Source organism: Solanum pennellii, chromosome 9 (assembly GCF_001406875.1).
Source record: "Solanum pennellii chromosome 9, SPENNV200".
NCBI classification, from domain to species: domain Eukaryota; kingdom Viridiplantae; phylum Streptophyta; class Magnoliopsida; order Solanales; family Solanaceae; genus Solanum; species Solanum pennellii.
In genome coordinates this window covers 76,774,160-76,792,394 of record NC_028645.1, presented here as the reverse complement: position 1 = coordinate 76,792,394, position 18,235 = coordinate 76,774,160, and the positions used below count along the sequence as shown (strand labels likewise).

The 18,235-nt window shown below is 30.4% G+C and overlaps 1 protein-coding gene and 1 long non-coding RNA gene across 3 annotated transcripts; one reads left to right on the top strand and one right to left on the bottom strand.

The window, feature by feature from the left end:
- Positions 1-3,088: 3,088 nt before the first annotated feature.
- LOC107030417 (protein NRT1/ PTR FAMILY 5.2-like) lies at positions 3,089-6,743 on the top strand. Its single transcript, XM_027919484.1, has 3 exons — positions 3,089-3,301; positions 4,609-5,183; positions 5,813-6,743. The coding sequence occupies exons 1-3, from the start codon at positions 3,104-3,106 to the stop codon at positions 6,681-6,683; spliced, it is 1,644 nt and encodes a 547-aa protein (XP_027775285.1). The 5' UTR covers positions 3,089-3,103; the 3' UTR covers positions 6,684-6,743.
- A 7,561-nt stretch (positions 6,744-14,304) lies between these two features.
- On the bottom strand, positions 14,305-17,850 carry LOC107030726. Of its 2 annotated transcripts, none has more exons than XR_003580326.1 (6): positions 17,660-17,850; positions 16,422-16,452; positions 16,267-16,305; positions 15,228-15,461; positions 14,629-14,735; positions 14,305-14,518 (listed from the first exon to the last, which is right to left on the bottom strand). It is a non-coding gene; the product is annotated as an uncharacterized LOC107030726 (long non-coding RNA). The 2 variants fall into 2 exon arrangements; XR_003580325.1 differs by having other exon boundaries at positions 14,306-14,518; positions 16,258-16,305; positions 17,660-17,848.
- Between the last annotated feature and the right edge of the window lie 385 nt (positions 17,851-18,235).

Genomic DNA, 18,235 nt, shown 5'->3' with positions numbered 1-18,235 from the left:
GATATATATATATATATATATATATATAGAGAGAGAGAGAGAGAGAGAGAGATAGAAGAGCCAATTTGAGGACGACCAAGGGTAAATTTATCAATTCATAAAGATTCTAGAATGTTTGTTTCTATATTATGACATCAAGAAAGTGGTAATAGATTTTTAATGACCAAACAATCAAATATATTTTTCTCAATGTCATGTTTATCCTAATGATGTGACATTTAATATGGACCACATTTTCAATCACATTTTTTTCTTAAATTTTTTGAATATAGACTAATAATTAGTGTATTTTAATGAGATATTACACTTTTTATAGATTTATTTTCTATTTAGTTCAAAATTTTCATTAAATCAAAAATATTTGTTAAGAAATTATAGAATAAATTTTTGTTTTTACAACAAACTAATGATTTTTATAGGTTTAAAGGTAATTCTAAACTAACGATTTGTTAAGACCTAGAAAATTGATCTACGTGATGTTTTTCTAAAAAAATTTATATTAATATATTACAACTAATATGGTTAAATGACGTAATAACTTATTTTAAGTAATATTTCTTTATTATAGAGTAAAGAACTATTTACTATGAGGACATATAAAAATATTCATACCAATTTTTCATAAAACATCAAATTTGTAAATTTTCATAATAAATAAATTACATATTAAAATAAGTAAATAAATTTATAGTGTGAAATTTCTTTACACTAATATGTATATGACATAAACATATTTACATATATAATTTGTACTCCATTTTTCATAAATAATTTTAAACTATAAATTAGTTATCTCTTATAATTTTCATGTTGTTTCATTATGACAATTAATATATGACATATCTCTAACATGTGACAATTAACTCATAATGACGTTCATATAATAGTGAGTTGCACTTTTTAATTTTAATTTCTACTTCGTACAATCTTGAATTATGATTAATCAGTGTCATTCTTCGAGAGTAAGAAGTATATTAAATATTAGATTATGAATGTTTTACAATTTAAAAATAAATATTTTCTCAATTGATATTGCTTTGTGAAATGTACTTAGCTAAGCCCCTGGTGGCTTACTTAATGCTTTGTGATTTTTTCTGGTTTGAATATGTATATATTCACCCGATCCATGACTAAACTTTTAATTTTAGAAAATTAAGAAAATAAGAGTTTGGATCTTAATATCAAAGGCGTATTTATATTTATAGTGATAATAAATCATCACATTATTTGGTGGAAATGAACTCTAATAACATAAGAGGAAAAAACTTTTAGCTACTTTCTGTTTCAGAAGGATTTTTTTATATGCTAGATTTTATTTGTAGCTCTATAAGGAAAAAAGAAATACAATTCATATGTAAAATGATGCTAATTTGCCTTACAAAATTACCATCATTTTTAAATATGAATTTACTAAAAGATATACAATAGTAAAAAGAGAATGACACATAATATTTTTTCCAAAATCCAATTTTATAATTCTAATGATCAAGAAAAATAATGAAAGTGTAATTAATAATTATGATACTTATACATTGACAATTATACAAAGAAATAAAGTTGTTTACTCCTCAACTTAACCGTGTAAAAGTAATTTGAATATCAACAAATGTTAAATTACAACCATGCTGTTCAATCCATAAAAGAGAAATCCAAAATTTAATATAGCTGTTTAGAATAGATCCTTGTGCCTAGCAATTATAAAATGAAAATATTTTTTAAGAGAAAGTTTTGATGATGACTTTTATAATAAAATAACGAGAAAAATGAGGAGAAAAAACAAAAGATATAAAGTATTTGTGACCAAGTGTGATGCACACATCACCTCTTCTATGACTAGCACTATAATTGCAAGTAGAGGCGGAGTCAGAATTTTCAATAAGAGAGTTCAAAATCTGTACAAATAGATATACATAAATTAAAGTAGTCGAAGGAAATTCGATATCTATTATATACACATATAAAATTATTTTAATCATATATAAATAAATATAATTTTTCATCGAAGAGGATTCGAATTGCATGTAGATAATATTGATGTTGCACATTCCAAATACAACATATGCATATAAATGTAGACAAAACACATATTTTTATAATTAAAAGCATATATCATGAAATATATATAAAACTCTTTTGCAATTAGTTGTAGGAAATTACGTATAATATATTTTAGATGCAAGGTGAAAGCAACATTTGGAATTATGGGGACAATATGTATAGAAACTTTCAATATATAAAAGCTGGCTCAAACATGACTTAGAAATATATGTCTAGTCCTCATATTATATTATATTTATGTACAAATATTAAAGGGACTTCTAAGACCCAAACCCCCAAAATTATAATTTCTTGTTTAGTGTATGATGAGTGAAAAATTAGAGAATAATATTAGGGATCATGAAGATTATACACAAGATGGGACTGTGGACCTCAAAGGTAGAAATGTGCTTAGATCAAAAACTGGAAGATGGAGAGCTTGTTATTTCATTGTTGGTATGTTAATTTTAATATTTCACATCCACACATGGAATGTTTTAAATTTTGAATTCGCTTTAAACTGATATTTGAGGGGTGAATCTTACTAGTTACCATAAATCAAGTAATTAGATGACTATAATTGAAAAATAATGTCTATTAAACAACAAGAAAATTTCCCTTGATCCGTTTCATATATATGTGCTTGACGGTCCCTCATAAGACCTTAATCGCTGAAAGACTTCTTACTCCTATTTTCGATTTCCATGTTTTTTGTCTGAAAAAAAAAAGAAAATTAATATCAAAAATTCTTCTTACTTAAAATGGATTGTTGATTTATCATAAAATAAATGAATAATAGATTAATATGTGTTAATTTTTCTTCATTTTAAAAAAATGATATATATTTATGATAAAAGTACTATTAATTTAAAAACAAAACTATACTTGTATTATAATTATTCTCATTACGTTGTTGTGTATTGTCATTCTTTAAATATCTGTTAAGTTGGGGTAATATTTTATAAAAAAAATATAATTCTTTTTATTATGCTCAATAAGACTAATTAATAAAGTGATAAAAGTTAGTTTTATATATGTATATATAGGGTATGAGGTATTTGAGAGGATGGCATTCTATGGAATATCAACAAATTTGGTGATTTATTTAAGCAACAAGTTTCATGAAGGGACAGTAAAATCTTCAAACAATGTTACTAATTGGGTTGGCACTGTTTGGTTGACTCCCCTTATTGGTGCTTACATTGCTGATGCTCATCTTGGTCGTTATTGGACTTTTCTAATCTCTTCTGCTGTTTACCTTATGGTAATTTAATTAACACTATCTTCTTCATCTTCGTTCATTTAAAATTTATCTGATAGCTGGTTAGAATTATATGAATATAATTAGAATAATGTTCCTTTTTAATTTTATTGAGCAAATCTTTTCTTATAAAAACATGTCACTCTACGAGCGAAGATGTTGATAAAAGATCAATAGTTTGAAGTCAGTTTCTACCACCTATATTTTAGACCTATCATCGAATAATAAACCTTTTATAAGAAAATAATAATTTGGAGTTTCACCTTCAAAGAAGTATTTCACAGTCAATTCAATATTTTTCTTCCAATTCTAAGAAAGAAAAATCCCAAAAGATCCGTCAATAAATTTATGACGTACTCCATTATACAGATGGGATACGATAAGGCAGTAATCTCGATGGGGATTATAAATTATAAGTGAATTTATGTATTATTTTTTGTGCAAATATTAGTTATCTAGAAATTAGTTAACTGTCTATTAGTTATTTCATGACCTTCTATCTTGCATGAAATACTACATAGGGTAATCCATTATATAAAACAATTTACCAAAGTAATACATTTTTCTAAAATTTTACAAAACTAGTATAAACGTATTTCACGGTAACGTTTTAGGGTATATTTTTTTAAAAAAAAACTAACAGCATTAGGTTGATATACGTTACTGTAAGTAACATTTTACTCCTAAAGCGTTATTTTCAGTAACGTTTTACTCCTAAAACGTTACTATGAGCGTATATCAATCTGACGCCATCAACTTTTAAAAAATAAAATATATCCTAAAACGTTACTGTGGAATACGTTTATACTAGTTTTGTAAAATTTTAGAAAAACATATTATTTTGGTGAATGGCTTTATATAATGGCTTAGTTTGGTTAAAACCTCTAGGTTTCCTCATAATTTATACATGTATCACTTATATATGCAGATTTATAAATTGTCAATAAAACATCATACTGGATTTTATACATGAATAACTTATTTCCTATCTAACTACCAAATGTCGTATAAGTTATACAAAGAATAATGCATGAATAACTTGTTTATTATCCAACTACCAAACTATCCCTTAAAATTAATTTATTACATACATAAATTTTTATAACTGAATTATGCATCACCACTAAAACGCTCACATTTTTCAATAGCGATAATATTAGTCGCAACCATATTGAGTCGCCACATAAACCTTACATTTTGTGGCAACATTGTGTGTGTCGCTACAAAAAGTCGTTACGAAAGATCATATTTCTGGTAGTCACTAACCCTATCTATGCGTTGTTTTTGACACACAATAACTACTACAACAGGGAATGTGTTTGGTGACACTGTGTGTTACATTGAAATCCTTGAGACCTCCAAGTTGTGGCAAAGGAATCAAAGACATAGACTGTCCTAAAAGGGCTTCATCTTTCCAAATTGGCATATTCTATTGTGCTTTGTACATAATTGCTATTGGAACTGGTGGAACAAAGCCTAACATCTCTACAATGGGAGCAGATCAATTTGATGATTTTGAGCCTAAAGAGAAATTTCAAAAGCTTTCCTTTTTCAATTGGTGGATGTTTAGCATTTTTCTTGGAACTCTATTCTCCAACACTTTCCTTGTTTACTTACAAGACAACGTTGGACCGGGCGTTGGTTATGGCCTTCCAACGGCTGGACTTGCTGTGTCTATCGTGGTGTTCTTGTTAGGTACGCGTTACTATAGGCACAAAACTCCGTCGGGGAGTCCATTCACCAGGATTGCTCAAGTTGTTGTTGCTGCTACTAGGAAGTGGAAAGTGGTTGTCCCTAATGACCCAAAGGAACTTCATGAGCTGAGCTATGAAGAGTATGCTAGCTCTCCAGGCATCTTCAGAATTGATCATACCAATTCTCTAAGGTGACAATATTTCTAATATTTACTTTATATACTCCCCTTTTAATTTGGCCTTATCTGACATCTATATCCTCCAACTTTAAGTTTGCACAACTATACACTTAAACTTGTATTGAGTTCATGAATAGATAGACACATGAATCTTAAGTGTCAATTCACAACATACGTGGCATCCTACATGGTATCTTACACGTATCATGCCACATAGTACATATGTATACTTATTCAATTTTGTGCTAGATTAAGTGCCTACTTGTGCACATCCAAAATCGAAAGACCTATATAGATGTTAAGGTGAGGCTAAGTTAAATGGTCATATTTATGTATTATGTCAACTATATATATACACACATATATATATACAAATCAGTCATCGGCAGGAATGTAGAGCAAGGTTGCATAAAATAAACCCCATGTAGTCTAACCTTACCCTAGTCCCAGTGAATAATGGGGACCTAGAGACCGCGTTGACCTTAGCTTGAGTGTATTTACCAGAAAATTTGCCTTATTTTTCAGGTTACTAATTTCTAACAGCTACATGGTGATATATATGATAGTGTTAAATTCTTTTACAATTAATCTATATTGGTGTACTAATTTCATGCTAAACTTGATTATTAATGTATATACAGACTTCTTGACAAGGCAGCTGTGAAAACAGGAGATAGTTCACCATGGACACTTTGTTCAATCACTCAAGTTGAAGAAGCTAAACAGATGATAAAAATGCTACCAATACTGATAGCAACTTTCATACCAAGCACAATGCTAGCACAAACACACACCCTCTTCATTAAGCAAGGTACAACTTTAAAGAGAGGAATTGGTCCCAACTTTGAAATTCCTCCAGCATCACTTACCGCGTTCATAACAATCTCAATGTTAACCACAATTGTTGTCTATGATCGCTTCATTATACCTATTCTTCGTAAATACACAAAGAATCCAAGGGGGATCACGTTGTTGCAAAGACTAGGGATTGGCCTTGTGTTGCATATCACAGTCATGATTGTTGCCTCATTCGTCGAAAGAAAAAGGCTTAGTGTAGCAAGAGAACATGGAATTACAGAGCTAAAACAGATTGTTCCATTACCTATTTCTGTTCTGTTTCCTCAGTTTATATTGATGGGAGTTGCTGATAACTTTGTGGAAGTCGCGAAACTTGAATTTTTCTATGACCAAGCGCCAAATAGCATGAAAAGCCTTGGGACTGCATATGCTACAACTAGCTTGGGAGTTGGTTATTTCCTCAGTAGTTTTTTACTATCAACTGTGGCAGATGTTACAAAGAAAAATGGACACAAAGGGTGGATTTTGGACAACCTTAATGTCTCTCATTTGGACTATTACTATGCATTTTATGCTGTATTGAGCTTTATCAACTTACTCTTCTTCATTGTTGTAGCAAAACTCTTTGTTTATAACACCGAGATCAACAAAGAGTTGCAGGAGTCAATGCAAAGCAAGTCGATAATCGAAGAAGACAAGGAACTGCTTAAATAGTACCTTACTAGTGTAATACAAAATCATGAAACTTTAGAAATCAAGGTTGTTATCTCTCTATTTCATTGTGGATTCTTTTTCATATTTGCACCGGTGGTATGGATCGACACCAGTACCTTAGTTTTGATCGAAGAGACGAATCTTTGTGGAGCCAGATCGTAGTAAAGACAATAGTTTTATTTTTTTTTACTAAATTAAATATCTCCGTAGTTTCTGTCATAACTAGATCACCCGCACACTGAACGATGTTTCCAATAATCATGACGGGAGCTTGAAGGGTTCCAGAGTTCGAAAACAAAGTACAATTAGCAATTGGGGGACCAACCCTAGCAACACAATGGGTGGTGCACGTTGGCCAAAATGGGACCAAGAAGGGGTGATGATGGAAATCAGAATAATGAGGAAAACAAGACACATTTTTGAAGACATTATGATGATTTGATAATACTTTATTGTATTCAATATTACTTTTATAATGCTACTTAATTTATTCCACCTCTACCTTACCTTACCCCACCCCCAATATATATAAATTACTTAAATAAAGTATAAGTAGATATATATGTTTCATGGCTAAATAATATTATTAAGGAGTTTGGGTTCTCCTATCAAGAAATTAGGTTCTTTTTAGGTAAAAAAACAAAAAATAACACTTTTTAATGTTTTTCAGTCGGCTAATTCATAACAAAATAGTATAGGTTATTAAAATAGTCATAACATTTTACTCAAAAATTGTATTGAAACAAAATTGGTGGTGTTGAAAAGTAGATTCAAATACCTTTAATTTAATATGTTATGTCTTGCTAATTCTTTATATTCAAAGAAATATGGTCGTTTGAAGTTGGCCCATGTAGAATCTTACATCAAAACTTAATTGATAGGAAAACTTCAAGAGCACTTATCAAGAACCCATCAAGAAATTAAGTTGCTCAATATTTATGGATAGATTAGCAATAGAAACTCATGATTGACGGGTGGGTGAGCAAACTCAACACTATGAAATTTTGCTTACCTCAAAGAACTAGGTTCTTGAATTTCTTGAACAGACTCTTTTGAAACTTTGAACTTTTTCTCCTCTTGAATCTTCTCTCTAAATCCTAAAAACTTTTGGGGATGAATGAAACTCTAGTCAGTTTAGACTCCTAAAAGCTTACTAAAAACGTTTAAATTCGATTGGGTTAGGAAAAGACCAAAATATCCCTCATATCTTCAGGTAACTTTCCTTAACATGACAACTTAACTTGAAAAAGACATATCTCACTCATCCAAACTCAAAACTTAGCAAACTCGGTGGCGTTGGAAAGATAATTCAAAGACATTCCATTTTCCATTTTATGGAACACCTAACTCATCCTGTACTAAGAGTTATAGTCGTTTAAAGTTGACCTAAAACTCATAACTTGCAAAATTTCAGATTTTTCTATTTCCAATTTAGTTCTTTTAGAAGTCAAGGTGATACGTCTAGTGACCTTAACACTTAAGAAATTTTTAATTCCTTGGTAAAATCTCATTCACTACAAAGAACGATTTGAATCTTAGTTCAAATTTCTTTTGGGGTGTTACAATGTTATTGTTGAGTTGTCATATCTATTCTAGTATTAGAGGCTTCATACATAGTTATAGTTGAGGATTCTCTAAGGGGTTGTTTGGTTGGGAAACAAGTTATCTCAAGATAAAAAAATTTCATTCCATCACTATTATTTTTAATCTTTCACATCAAACGACTCTTATGTATTTCCCTTTTCTTTGAGATGCACTGGGACTGTTTTGCAAAGTATTATCATTATTATTATTGCAATTAACTATCTTCAAACAATCTGAGTTAAGTATTTGCTTGAGTTTGAGTGTTCTAAATTCTATTTATAAAGCTTTTTTTAAGTAAGTCTTTCGCTAAAAATTCAGCCAGTCAAGGGTTCACTTGAGTATCAAAAATGATTCTCAAGTGCCAGTCATGTTCAGGAAATCTTGCGGCGTGATAATATATTCATTCAAAGAGCTATGCATTATTAAGGAGTGGAGGAATAGAAATGACTAATTATTAGGTCTAGAGTTTGTAAATAATGGTCCAAATTTAAATTATGATTACTTAAGAGAAACAAAATATCACTTCTTACAAACAATAATCAAATGTATTGACGTAAGTTTTAATAGACACCACATATACACCTTGTACTATTCAAATTTTCATGAGTATTTTTGGATAAAAACCCAATTCTCATAGAAAGTAGCTAGTCAACTCTCACACTCACTTGAGATATTGATTATGTAGAATAATGATATTTTGAGTATACATGTATAATACATTTGTCTTATTTATAGGAATTTAGTTGAGAAAATTATATATAATGACAAACTATTAATTCAAATTAAATGATATAATTATAGTTTAATTTTATTGTACCTCATAGCAAACTGTTGCTTTTTCGCCTTTCTCGCTTTTATGCAAATGGAAATGTATAAATGTGTTTGTCTTTGTATAAAATGAAAGAAAATTATATATATACATATATTTTCGTTCCCTTCTCTCCCCTCTTTAAGATGTTGTTCGCAACTCTCCCAGATCTCGCTCCCTCACTCACCTCTCTTACTTTATACAAAAATACATGTATAAAATGTGTTTGTGTTTGTATAAAGCGAAACAAAACTGCATATACAAATACAAATTCATATATTTTCAACCTGTACACTTATGATTATACAAATAAAATACGATCTTTTCCTGCCCAGTTTTCTTTTGTCTTTCTCTCTTTATACAAACACAAATTATACAATTGATCTTTTGTATAAGTATACCAACGCAGATTGTACAAATGCTTTTTTTTTACATGTATAACAAAATTATACAACTGTTTTCTTTTGTATATCTATATAGCGAAATATACATATTTATGTTTGCTATGAAGAGCAATTATGTAAATCATAGCTATAACATACAAATGTGATTTTTATATTTGCTATATGTGAAATTTGAATTTAGTAATTGTTTAGTCATGTTGGGAGCAGTTTTTCTTGTATATATGCATTTGGCATAATAATATAGTGATCTAGATAGTATAAGTAGGAAAAAGTAAACTTAAAAGGCACAAAAGAATATGAAGTTTGCTTAGTTCTGCATTAAATGTTTTTGGCTATCGATTGAGTCTATGGGGACTCATTAATTCTTAGTTGTTGAAACTACTTTGCTCTTTATATGGTGAAATTCCCTGTCTTAAATGGTATTTAGACTTCTTTGGGGTGAGTATTTGGTTCTGTCTGTGGTTTAGCGTGGATGTCACTCACGACGATTTGAATCATAACAAATGCTTTCAACTCGTACTCTAACTGCTTAAGAAAAATAAAGTTTCAAGGCTTACAATAATAAGGGTGTAACGAGGATGATAAAGCACAGAGAGATACAACATTTATGAATTGTCAGCTTGCAACCCATGGGAAATTCTGGTCACTTCAAGTTACTTTTTTCGTTTTAATTTATTAATCATATTTTATATATTTAAAAATTACATAAAAAATATTGTAATTAACCACCTGGGAAGCAGCTGGCGGTTGTTATGATCACTTCAAGAAAAATTTTTCCATTTTAATTTATTTGTAATATATTTAAAAATTACATAAAAATATTATAAATTACAATAAATTAGCAACTTGAAATATATTGGTGATTGTCCTGCCAGCTTGCCGTCTAGGGCCTATTTGGTCACTTCAAGTTACTTTTTTTCGTTTTAATATGTTTGTCTCGTTTTATACATTTAAAAAAATTGTGTAAATAAATTACAATAAATTAGAAACTTAAAATATATATTTAGAAGACATATAAAAAACTAGGTTGACTCTTGAAATTCTATCAGCAAATTGGGATAAAGGGAGGTAACACATATTATTTGAAAATAACTTACTAATTTAAATAATATATAAAAATTTAAATGATTCTCGAAATTCTTTCAGTACCACGTATACTGTAACAAAGAGAGTAACATATATAATTAAGAAATTACTTAAAATATACTACTCTATAAGTTACAATAATTAATAATTTTAAATGTTTAAAATTAATAATAAAATTTTGATTGACTTTCCAAGTTCTATTTGCATATAAATAAATGAAATTATATATTGAACACATGCTAGAACAGATGACTAAAAAGAGGGCAAAATCAAAAGAAAAGCGTGAGACGAGGAAAAAAGCTTAATGGTGTATTATCATTGTCTTAAAATTCTAGGAAATAATCGTCTCCGCCTTATAATTTAGTTATTCATATCACAAATTAAGTAATACATGCGTGTGTTTGTTTTGTTAACGAGATTGTCTTATCGATTGAGGAAATTAGGGTAACATTTTCTTTCTATTCAATATCCCTCTTTATAGTGCTATTTATTACTCCACCCTTACTCCGTCTTACCCCTCCCCTAACCTGATAAAAATGATTTAAATGAATGATACGTAGACAAAATGTTCCATGGCTAAATAATATGAAATGAAAGAACTTGCAATATTTCCCTCACATTATGAGTTAGGTTGAAAATGATCAACTTGAAGATTGAGACCATAAAAATTAATGTTATATCATTTGACTAGACATGTTGTTGAAGAACAAAAGAACAAAACAGAATACTTTTCAAATTAACAATCCTAAAGTATTATTTTGTAAATCATTTCGTTAAAAATAAAAAAATCAAAATTAAATTACCTTTAATTATAGTATAAAAGTTGCCATATGGCATCAAAGTTGGATTTAAAGGCAGATGATGATCCCTTATTGCGTTTTGAGAGAGGACCTCTGCATTCACAAAGAAGAATAAATTTGGGTTCTCGTCATATGAAAAGAGAAAACATTTCATGTGTTCGGCATCATCCAAACACGGAAGCTAGCAAAGCAAATCTCGAAAGACCACGAGTAAGAAGACAACGAGAAATATATCAAAAGACACAAAAATTTAACGTGGTTCGGTCAATCGACCTACGTCCACAAAGGAGATGAGAAATCTACTATAAATATGAGAGTACAAAATACAGAGAGAAACAACCTCAACCAATTCACTCGGAATACATGGGAGGTTCACACAAGTGATAACGTATCAAGCTTGTGACTCATAAATTCTCTCTCTAACCAAAACTCTCAAAGCCCTTAAGACTACATTGTGAATGCTGATTAAGTTAGAAGGAACATGTCTCTACTTATAGAGGCCTAAACCTTTTTCTAGTCAACCTTTTCCTACTAGAAAAAGGATTAGTCAATCCAAATCTTTTTCTAAAAGGAAAACCTATTTATGGTAAGAAATCAGGACAAACAAAACCCAACAAATCTCCCCCTTGGCCTGAATTTCTGACAAAACAAATTTGTCCACCTTCTTCACTTAATCTTCAACAACTTGCTTCTCCTCTCCATAATCTTCTTTGCAAATTTTATGTCTCAACACAGAGAACCTCTCTGAAACAATTTCTCCAACAAAATCTTCATTACTGTCAAAAAGGTTGCGGCTAGAACTACACCCGCCAAGATGAACACCTCTTTCTAACCTGGTTCAATCATCGATTATCGAACCACTGAACCTGACTCCATCATTGAATCTGGCTCTGATACCACTTGTTGGGACCGAAATAAGCAGGTGTAAACGCGAAAGCTAGCAAAGAAAACCTCAAAAGACCACGAGTAAGAAGACAACGAGAAATATTCCAAAAGACACAAAAATTTAACGTGGTTCGGTCAATCGACCTACGTCCACAAAGGAGATGAGCAATCCACTATAAATATGAGAGTACAAAATACAGAGGGAAACAACTTCAACCAATTCACTCGGAATACATGGGAGGTTCACACAAGTGATAACGTATCAAGCTTGTGACCCATAAATTCTCCCTCTAACCAAAACTCTCAAAACCCTTAAAACTACATTGTGAATGCTGATTATGTTAGAAGGAACATGTCTCTACTTATAGAGGCCTAAACCTTTTCCTACTAGAAAAATGATTAGTCAATCCAAAACCTTTTTCTAAAAGAAAAATCTATTTATGGTAAAAAATCAGGACAAACAAAATCAACACCCCTAACCTGATAAAAATGATTTAAATGAATGATACGTAGATAAAATGTTCCATGGCTAAATAATATTAAATGAAAGAGTTACAACTTGCAATATTTCCCTCACATTCTGAGTTAGGTTGAAAATGATCAGCTCGAAGATTGAGACCACAAAAATTAATGTCATATAATTTGACTAGACAGACATGTTGTTGAAGAACAAAAGAACAAAACAGAATACTTTTCAAATTAACAATCCTAAAGTATATTTTGTAAATCATTTCGTTAAAAATAAAAAATATTAAAATTAAATTATTTTTAATTATAGTATAAAAGTTGCCATTTGGTATCAAAGTTGGATTTAAAGGCAGATGATGATCCTTTGTTGCGTTTGAGAGAGGACCTCTGCATTCACAAAGAAGAATAAATTTGGGTTCTCGTCATATGAAAAGAGAAAACATTTCATGTGTTGCCATCATATTTCCATAAAAAAATGTTTTTATTCTTACAATAAAGTATAGACAAAATATATGATGTAATTAAACACAAAATAATAGTCAATGCATCACACTTTATATATATGGAAAGTTCATATATGGCATTAGAAAAATAAACTTATTAGTGGTGGTCCTCAAAGCTTAATTTGGCAAGGCTACATGTGAAGACCTTGATTAGAGATGTAAATGTAATCTCTTATGGTCCTAACACCACAACAAAGATGATCATTAGGGGTAATTAATTATTAATTATCGTTAAATATGTATTTTTAGCGGTAATTGTCACTCTTTGTATATGTCCCTGAAGCCTTTAGCGATATTGATTCTAATGGAACTTAACTAATGCCGGTAAAAACTTTAACACTCTTCATTAATGACAATATTTAATGCTGCTAAAAGTTTGTTTTTGTTGTAGTGTAACTCCTTATTTAGGTCTTTTAAGTGAGAATTTGAAAAAGTACAATATTTATATCAAGTATGCTATTTTAAGAAGCGATTTGTATTAGCTTAAAAGTTGATCAGATTACTTTTAAATTATTTTAGCTTTTGCAAATGTTTGACAAAGTTGAAAATGATTTAAAATGACTTCAAAATGTTAAAAGCCAAAATAGAATTCTCCATACTTTTTATTTTTTTGACTTAAAAAGTACTTTTTTCGGCCTATCCAAATGGACTCTAAATGTGTTAGAATCTCTTTTCATTCAATTGTTTAGCAACTACATAAGATTATTTTTTGTTTATTAATAATATATTAATATGTTACAATGATTTGCTGAATATTTTGTAAGATTAACTCACGCACCTCACTTTATATTGGTACTTTTCGATAAAGTAAAATATCAAAAAGCATTATGTCAATTGAATTTTAAAGAAAACACATTTATGATGCAATTGTATTCCAAGTGAAAGAAAAAAAATATAACGTCTTTTATTTTGAGAAAACCAAAAAATTAAATAGGCATTCTTACATTGGATTGTCCTACTTTCTTTAGGATACCAAAAAATATAGCTAATGAAATACCTAACTATTCATATATATATATATATATATATATACTAGGTAGAGGTGGCCCGTGCTTGCACGGGCCCAACATTGAAAGATTTTTGTTAGTTAGATATAAACATATAGAACGTATGAGTCGAATATATATATATATAGAGAGAGAGAGAGATGGATAGATATTTTATATATATATTTATATATGAAATATGGTTGGCAGTTCTTTTGTTCGTTGTCATGGCTGTGTTATTTAGGTTGGATATCTACAATATTTACATAATGCTGTATTTTGACTATTAGTCAGCGTCATTCAGAAAGCACCTGTGTTAAAGATGGAAAATGAATTTAGTATATAGTTATGGGGAGGAGTTAATATTGAGTATAGTACTGATTTGTTTAAGAATTTATCATTGATTGCAAGAGTTAAGTACCTGTCAATTTCTTATAACTATGCAGCAAAGTCCATGCTATCAGCACCAAAAGTGTACGCCATCAAGACAAAATGGTGTTGCCAACCATATTGCAAAAAAGTATTACACTATAACAAAAGGAGAGTATCAAATTTTTTCCAGAAAATCAGAATCAGATACCTTGATATTAGAACCCAATTTAAAAATATTTCAAAACTCCCCATTATTTCGCATTTCTACCTCTAACTCGACGTCTGAAATTTGACTCCATGTTCTAATCTACCAAACTATCAGCAATCAGCAATCAAACTGAAACACATTTCGTAATGCAACACACATCCTGTTTCTACAAATAATCTATCAAATGTAACAGATTTGATAGATTCCCTTCAGCAATAAATAGGGATACAAGTTGTAACCACATTTGTTATATTTCCAGAAGAATAAAATTTAATCATAGCATATCATCAAAAACATATTTTCCTGTATAGATCTAACCCAGAATTTACATATAACATCATAAACAAATCCAACAACAAATGCAAGCATTAGTTTTAAAATTAATAGGACAAACAACATTTATTGCTGCATAGCAATTGAGAGTCGTGTAGAGAGAATACCTTTTAGTCTTCTTTTATCATGATTTGCTTCAGCTTGCGTTTACTGCTTTCTGGAGTTGTTGGTGCGTTGATGGGCAGTGGCAGATTGCTAGCAATATCTTTCTCGGTGATTGACATGATAAACAGTTTTGCTGAAGATGCATCCTTGTTTTTGGCAAACAACTTCTTTATTTGGACGGTGAATGTCTTACCTAGCAGTTTGTGTTGCACGGATACGAGTGACAACAGTTGTTTCTGAAAGATGGAAGAAATCATGTAAAGGTACACACAAGCTACTTCAGTGCAGCAATATTCCATCATATAAACAGTTTGATGTTTGAGCCAGCTTGAGTATTTATGATGCAGGGAGTGGTTTCCCACAGGAATTGATAATTTCAGAGTACACAAGATTCCATATATATTTGGTGTTTGAGCCAACTTGGGTTATTATAATGCATTGCTTGGTTTTCCACAGTAATTTATAATTTCCAGTTGCGGTTATTAGATTGAAAGCCAAACAAATTATGCACATACTTCTGTAGCGTCACACAGTGGTGTTCCAAGTTATAAGGTTCTTCTTCCTATAGATAAGAAGATGTTACAGCACTGGTCCGAAAACTAATTGGCACTATTGAGTTAATACCTGTCTCAGGAACACAGTAGCAGGGTTATCTGAGTTAGTGAAATCATTTTGGCAAATAAATATGCAGGTTTCTACGGAAATTTCATATTTTAACTAAGTTAAACAACTAATGTCAATTCTTAGCCAAGTAAGGCAGAGCTATGTAAAACAAGACTTTTTATATTGAGATGGGTGAATATGGTAGTCACTACTCATCACTAGCAATTCTAAGTTGTGAGGAAATTGGCAAAGGTGCAAAGACCAGCTACACATTATTACTTACTAAGCAATTAGCATATGATCCCTGTCATCAAAACAATAAAAACTACACACATACATGATGCTGAACATAAAACATTCAATCAAAAACAAGTCGATAACAGTAATTGATGCAAAGGCTACAAGGAAAACCAAGTGAAAAGAACTTACGTCACATACCCAAATCAAATCTGGGTATATTCACCCACCTAAATCAATCTGAATGAGCCAACCAAAACGATAATCCAACGTCAATAACAATTCCAAACGAATAAATAAGTGAAAATTTTACACACCCAGATCAAATTTAAAACAAAATATGCTTTCAGCTTTACCTTTTCTTTCCAAAACTTAAGCTTTAAGTGCCTGCACAATGCAAAATCATCATATTGAATATTTGAAATTCCAAATTGCAACAGAGCTTTACAAAAACAGATAAATTCGGAAGGTGACAAATAAATGGAGCCAAAATTTCCATTCTTATCATCAATAGATTGCCTGCAAACTCTCCCAAATTGACAACTCATTGTGCATCAAGAGAGCTTTCTCGACGATGAATAGATTATTATCCTACATTGGAACAAGTTGATAGGACTATTTTTTACGTCCCTGTGTTCCTTCTGTCGGAACGAAAAAAAGGAAAGAGTGTAATCTATAACATGAAAATAAGAATAAAACTTTGTAAAAGTCTAGTAACTATTTTTATTTGTTGATCCTTAATAAGCTCAAGTGACCACAACTCACAAAGCGAGTTGACTGATCTTTCATGGTGCCAACAAATTTAACTAAGGTCGAAACCTATGTCACACATAATTAATCTACTTATCTCAAGGCCTCAATATATATTATGATATATCACCTATCAGCTAAGATGCCAACATTTTTGCTCTACCCTTAATAGTAGTTATGATTTTCATTTTCTAATCATTGCCATGCAAACATATACAGTAATATTTTCCTGTTGGTACATCATGACTATATAAGAGTTTGACTGAACAGATGGCTCTATCTTTCAACTATTTTCTCCAAATTTCTCTCTAGGACATGCAAATTCAAGTTCAGTTCCCCCTTTTTTATTTCTATTTGCGATTTTCTGGTCAGAGACACAAAAAATTGGGTTTTTTAACAAGTGTTCTAACTTACACGGATGATTAGCCTTTGCAATTTTGGTAAGCTTTTATCTTAATTTTCACCCTAATTTAAATTTTATCGCATTTTGACCAAACATCATCAACCGATAGAACTAAATGTAAAATCAAACCTATATAAATGTATTCAACCAAATCTAGAAGTTGAAAGAAAAAGTTAAAAATCAAGAGAAATTCGAAATCAAAACACACAAGAAGAGCAAACATAGGCAAGAGGAATGACTACCCAAATCAAATTTGGGTATATTCACCCACCTAAATCAATCTGAATGAGCCAACCAAAAGGATAATCCAACATCAATAACAATTTCAAACGAAAAAATAAGTGAAAATTTTACACACTCAGATCAAATTTAAAACTTGAACATTGATTGAAAGGAAGATGAAGGAAAAAGAAAGCTTAATTGAGACATGTAAAACATTACCTGGAGAAGGCTGAAGAGAGTGAACTTCCATGTGCAAATAGTGAATCATTATAAATGAAGCATTAGGAGGAAGACATAGGAGGAGGAAGACATGCATATTCATTTTATCAGAAGAAGACCCGTTAGCTGAGAAACTGAAAAGGTAAGAAGAAGACACGTTAGCTGAGAAAATGAAAAGGCAAAATAGATTAACAAAGAAAAGACAGCTAACCATATACTTGTAAAGACCAAAATAACCCTTGAAGCAAGCATTGTAAAGACCAAAATAACCCTTGAAGCAAGCATGTTGATTATGCCTTGTAAAGACCAAAATAGCCTTTGAAGCAAGCATGTTGATTAAGCCTTTTCTAATATAAGAGTAAATATATATATATATATATATATATATATATATGGGTTATCCTACTTTTTGTAGGATAAGTTGATGATATATATTGGATTGATAGATTCCCTTTCTTTTGATCTAGCAAGCTCAAAAGATAAAAATCTCTTTTCAAAACATTACACTAAAGTTTAATGTCCATATTTTATATTATTTTTATTTAGGTGTATGGAGGTGAATACATGCATGGCCAT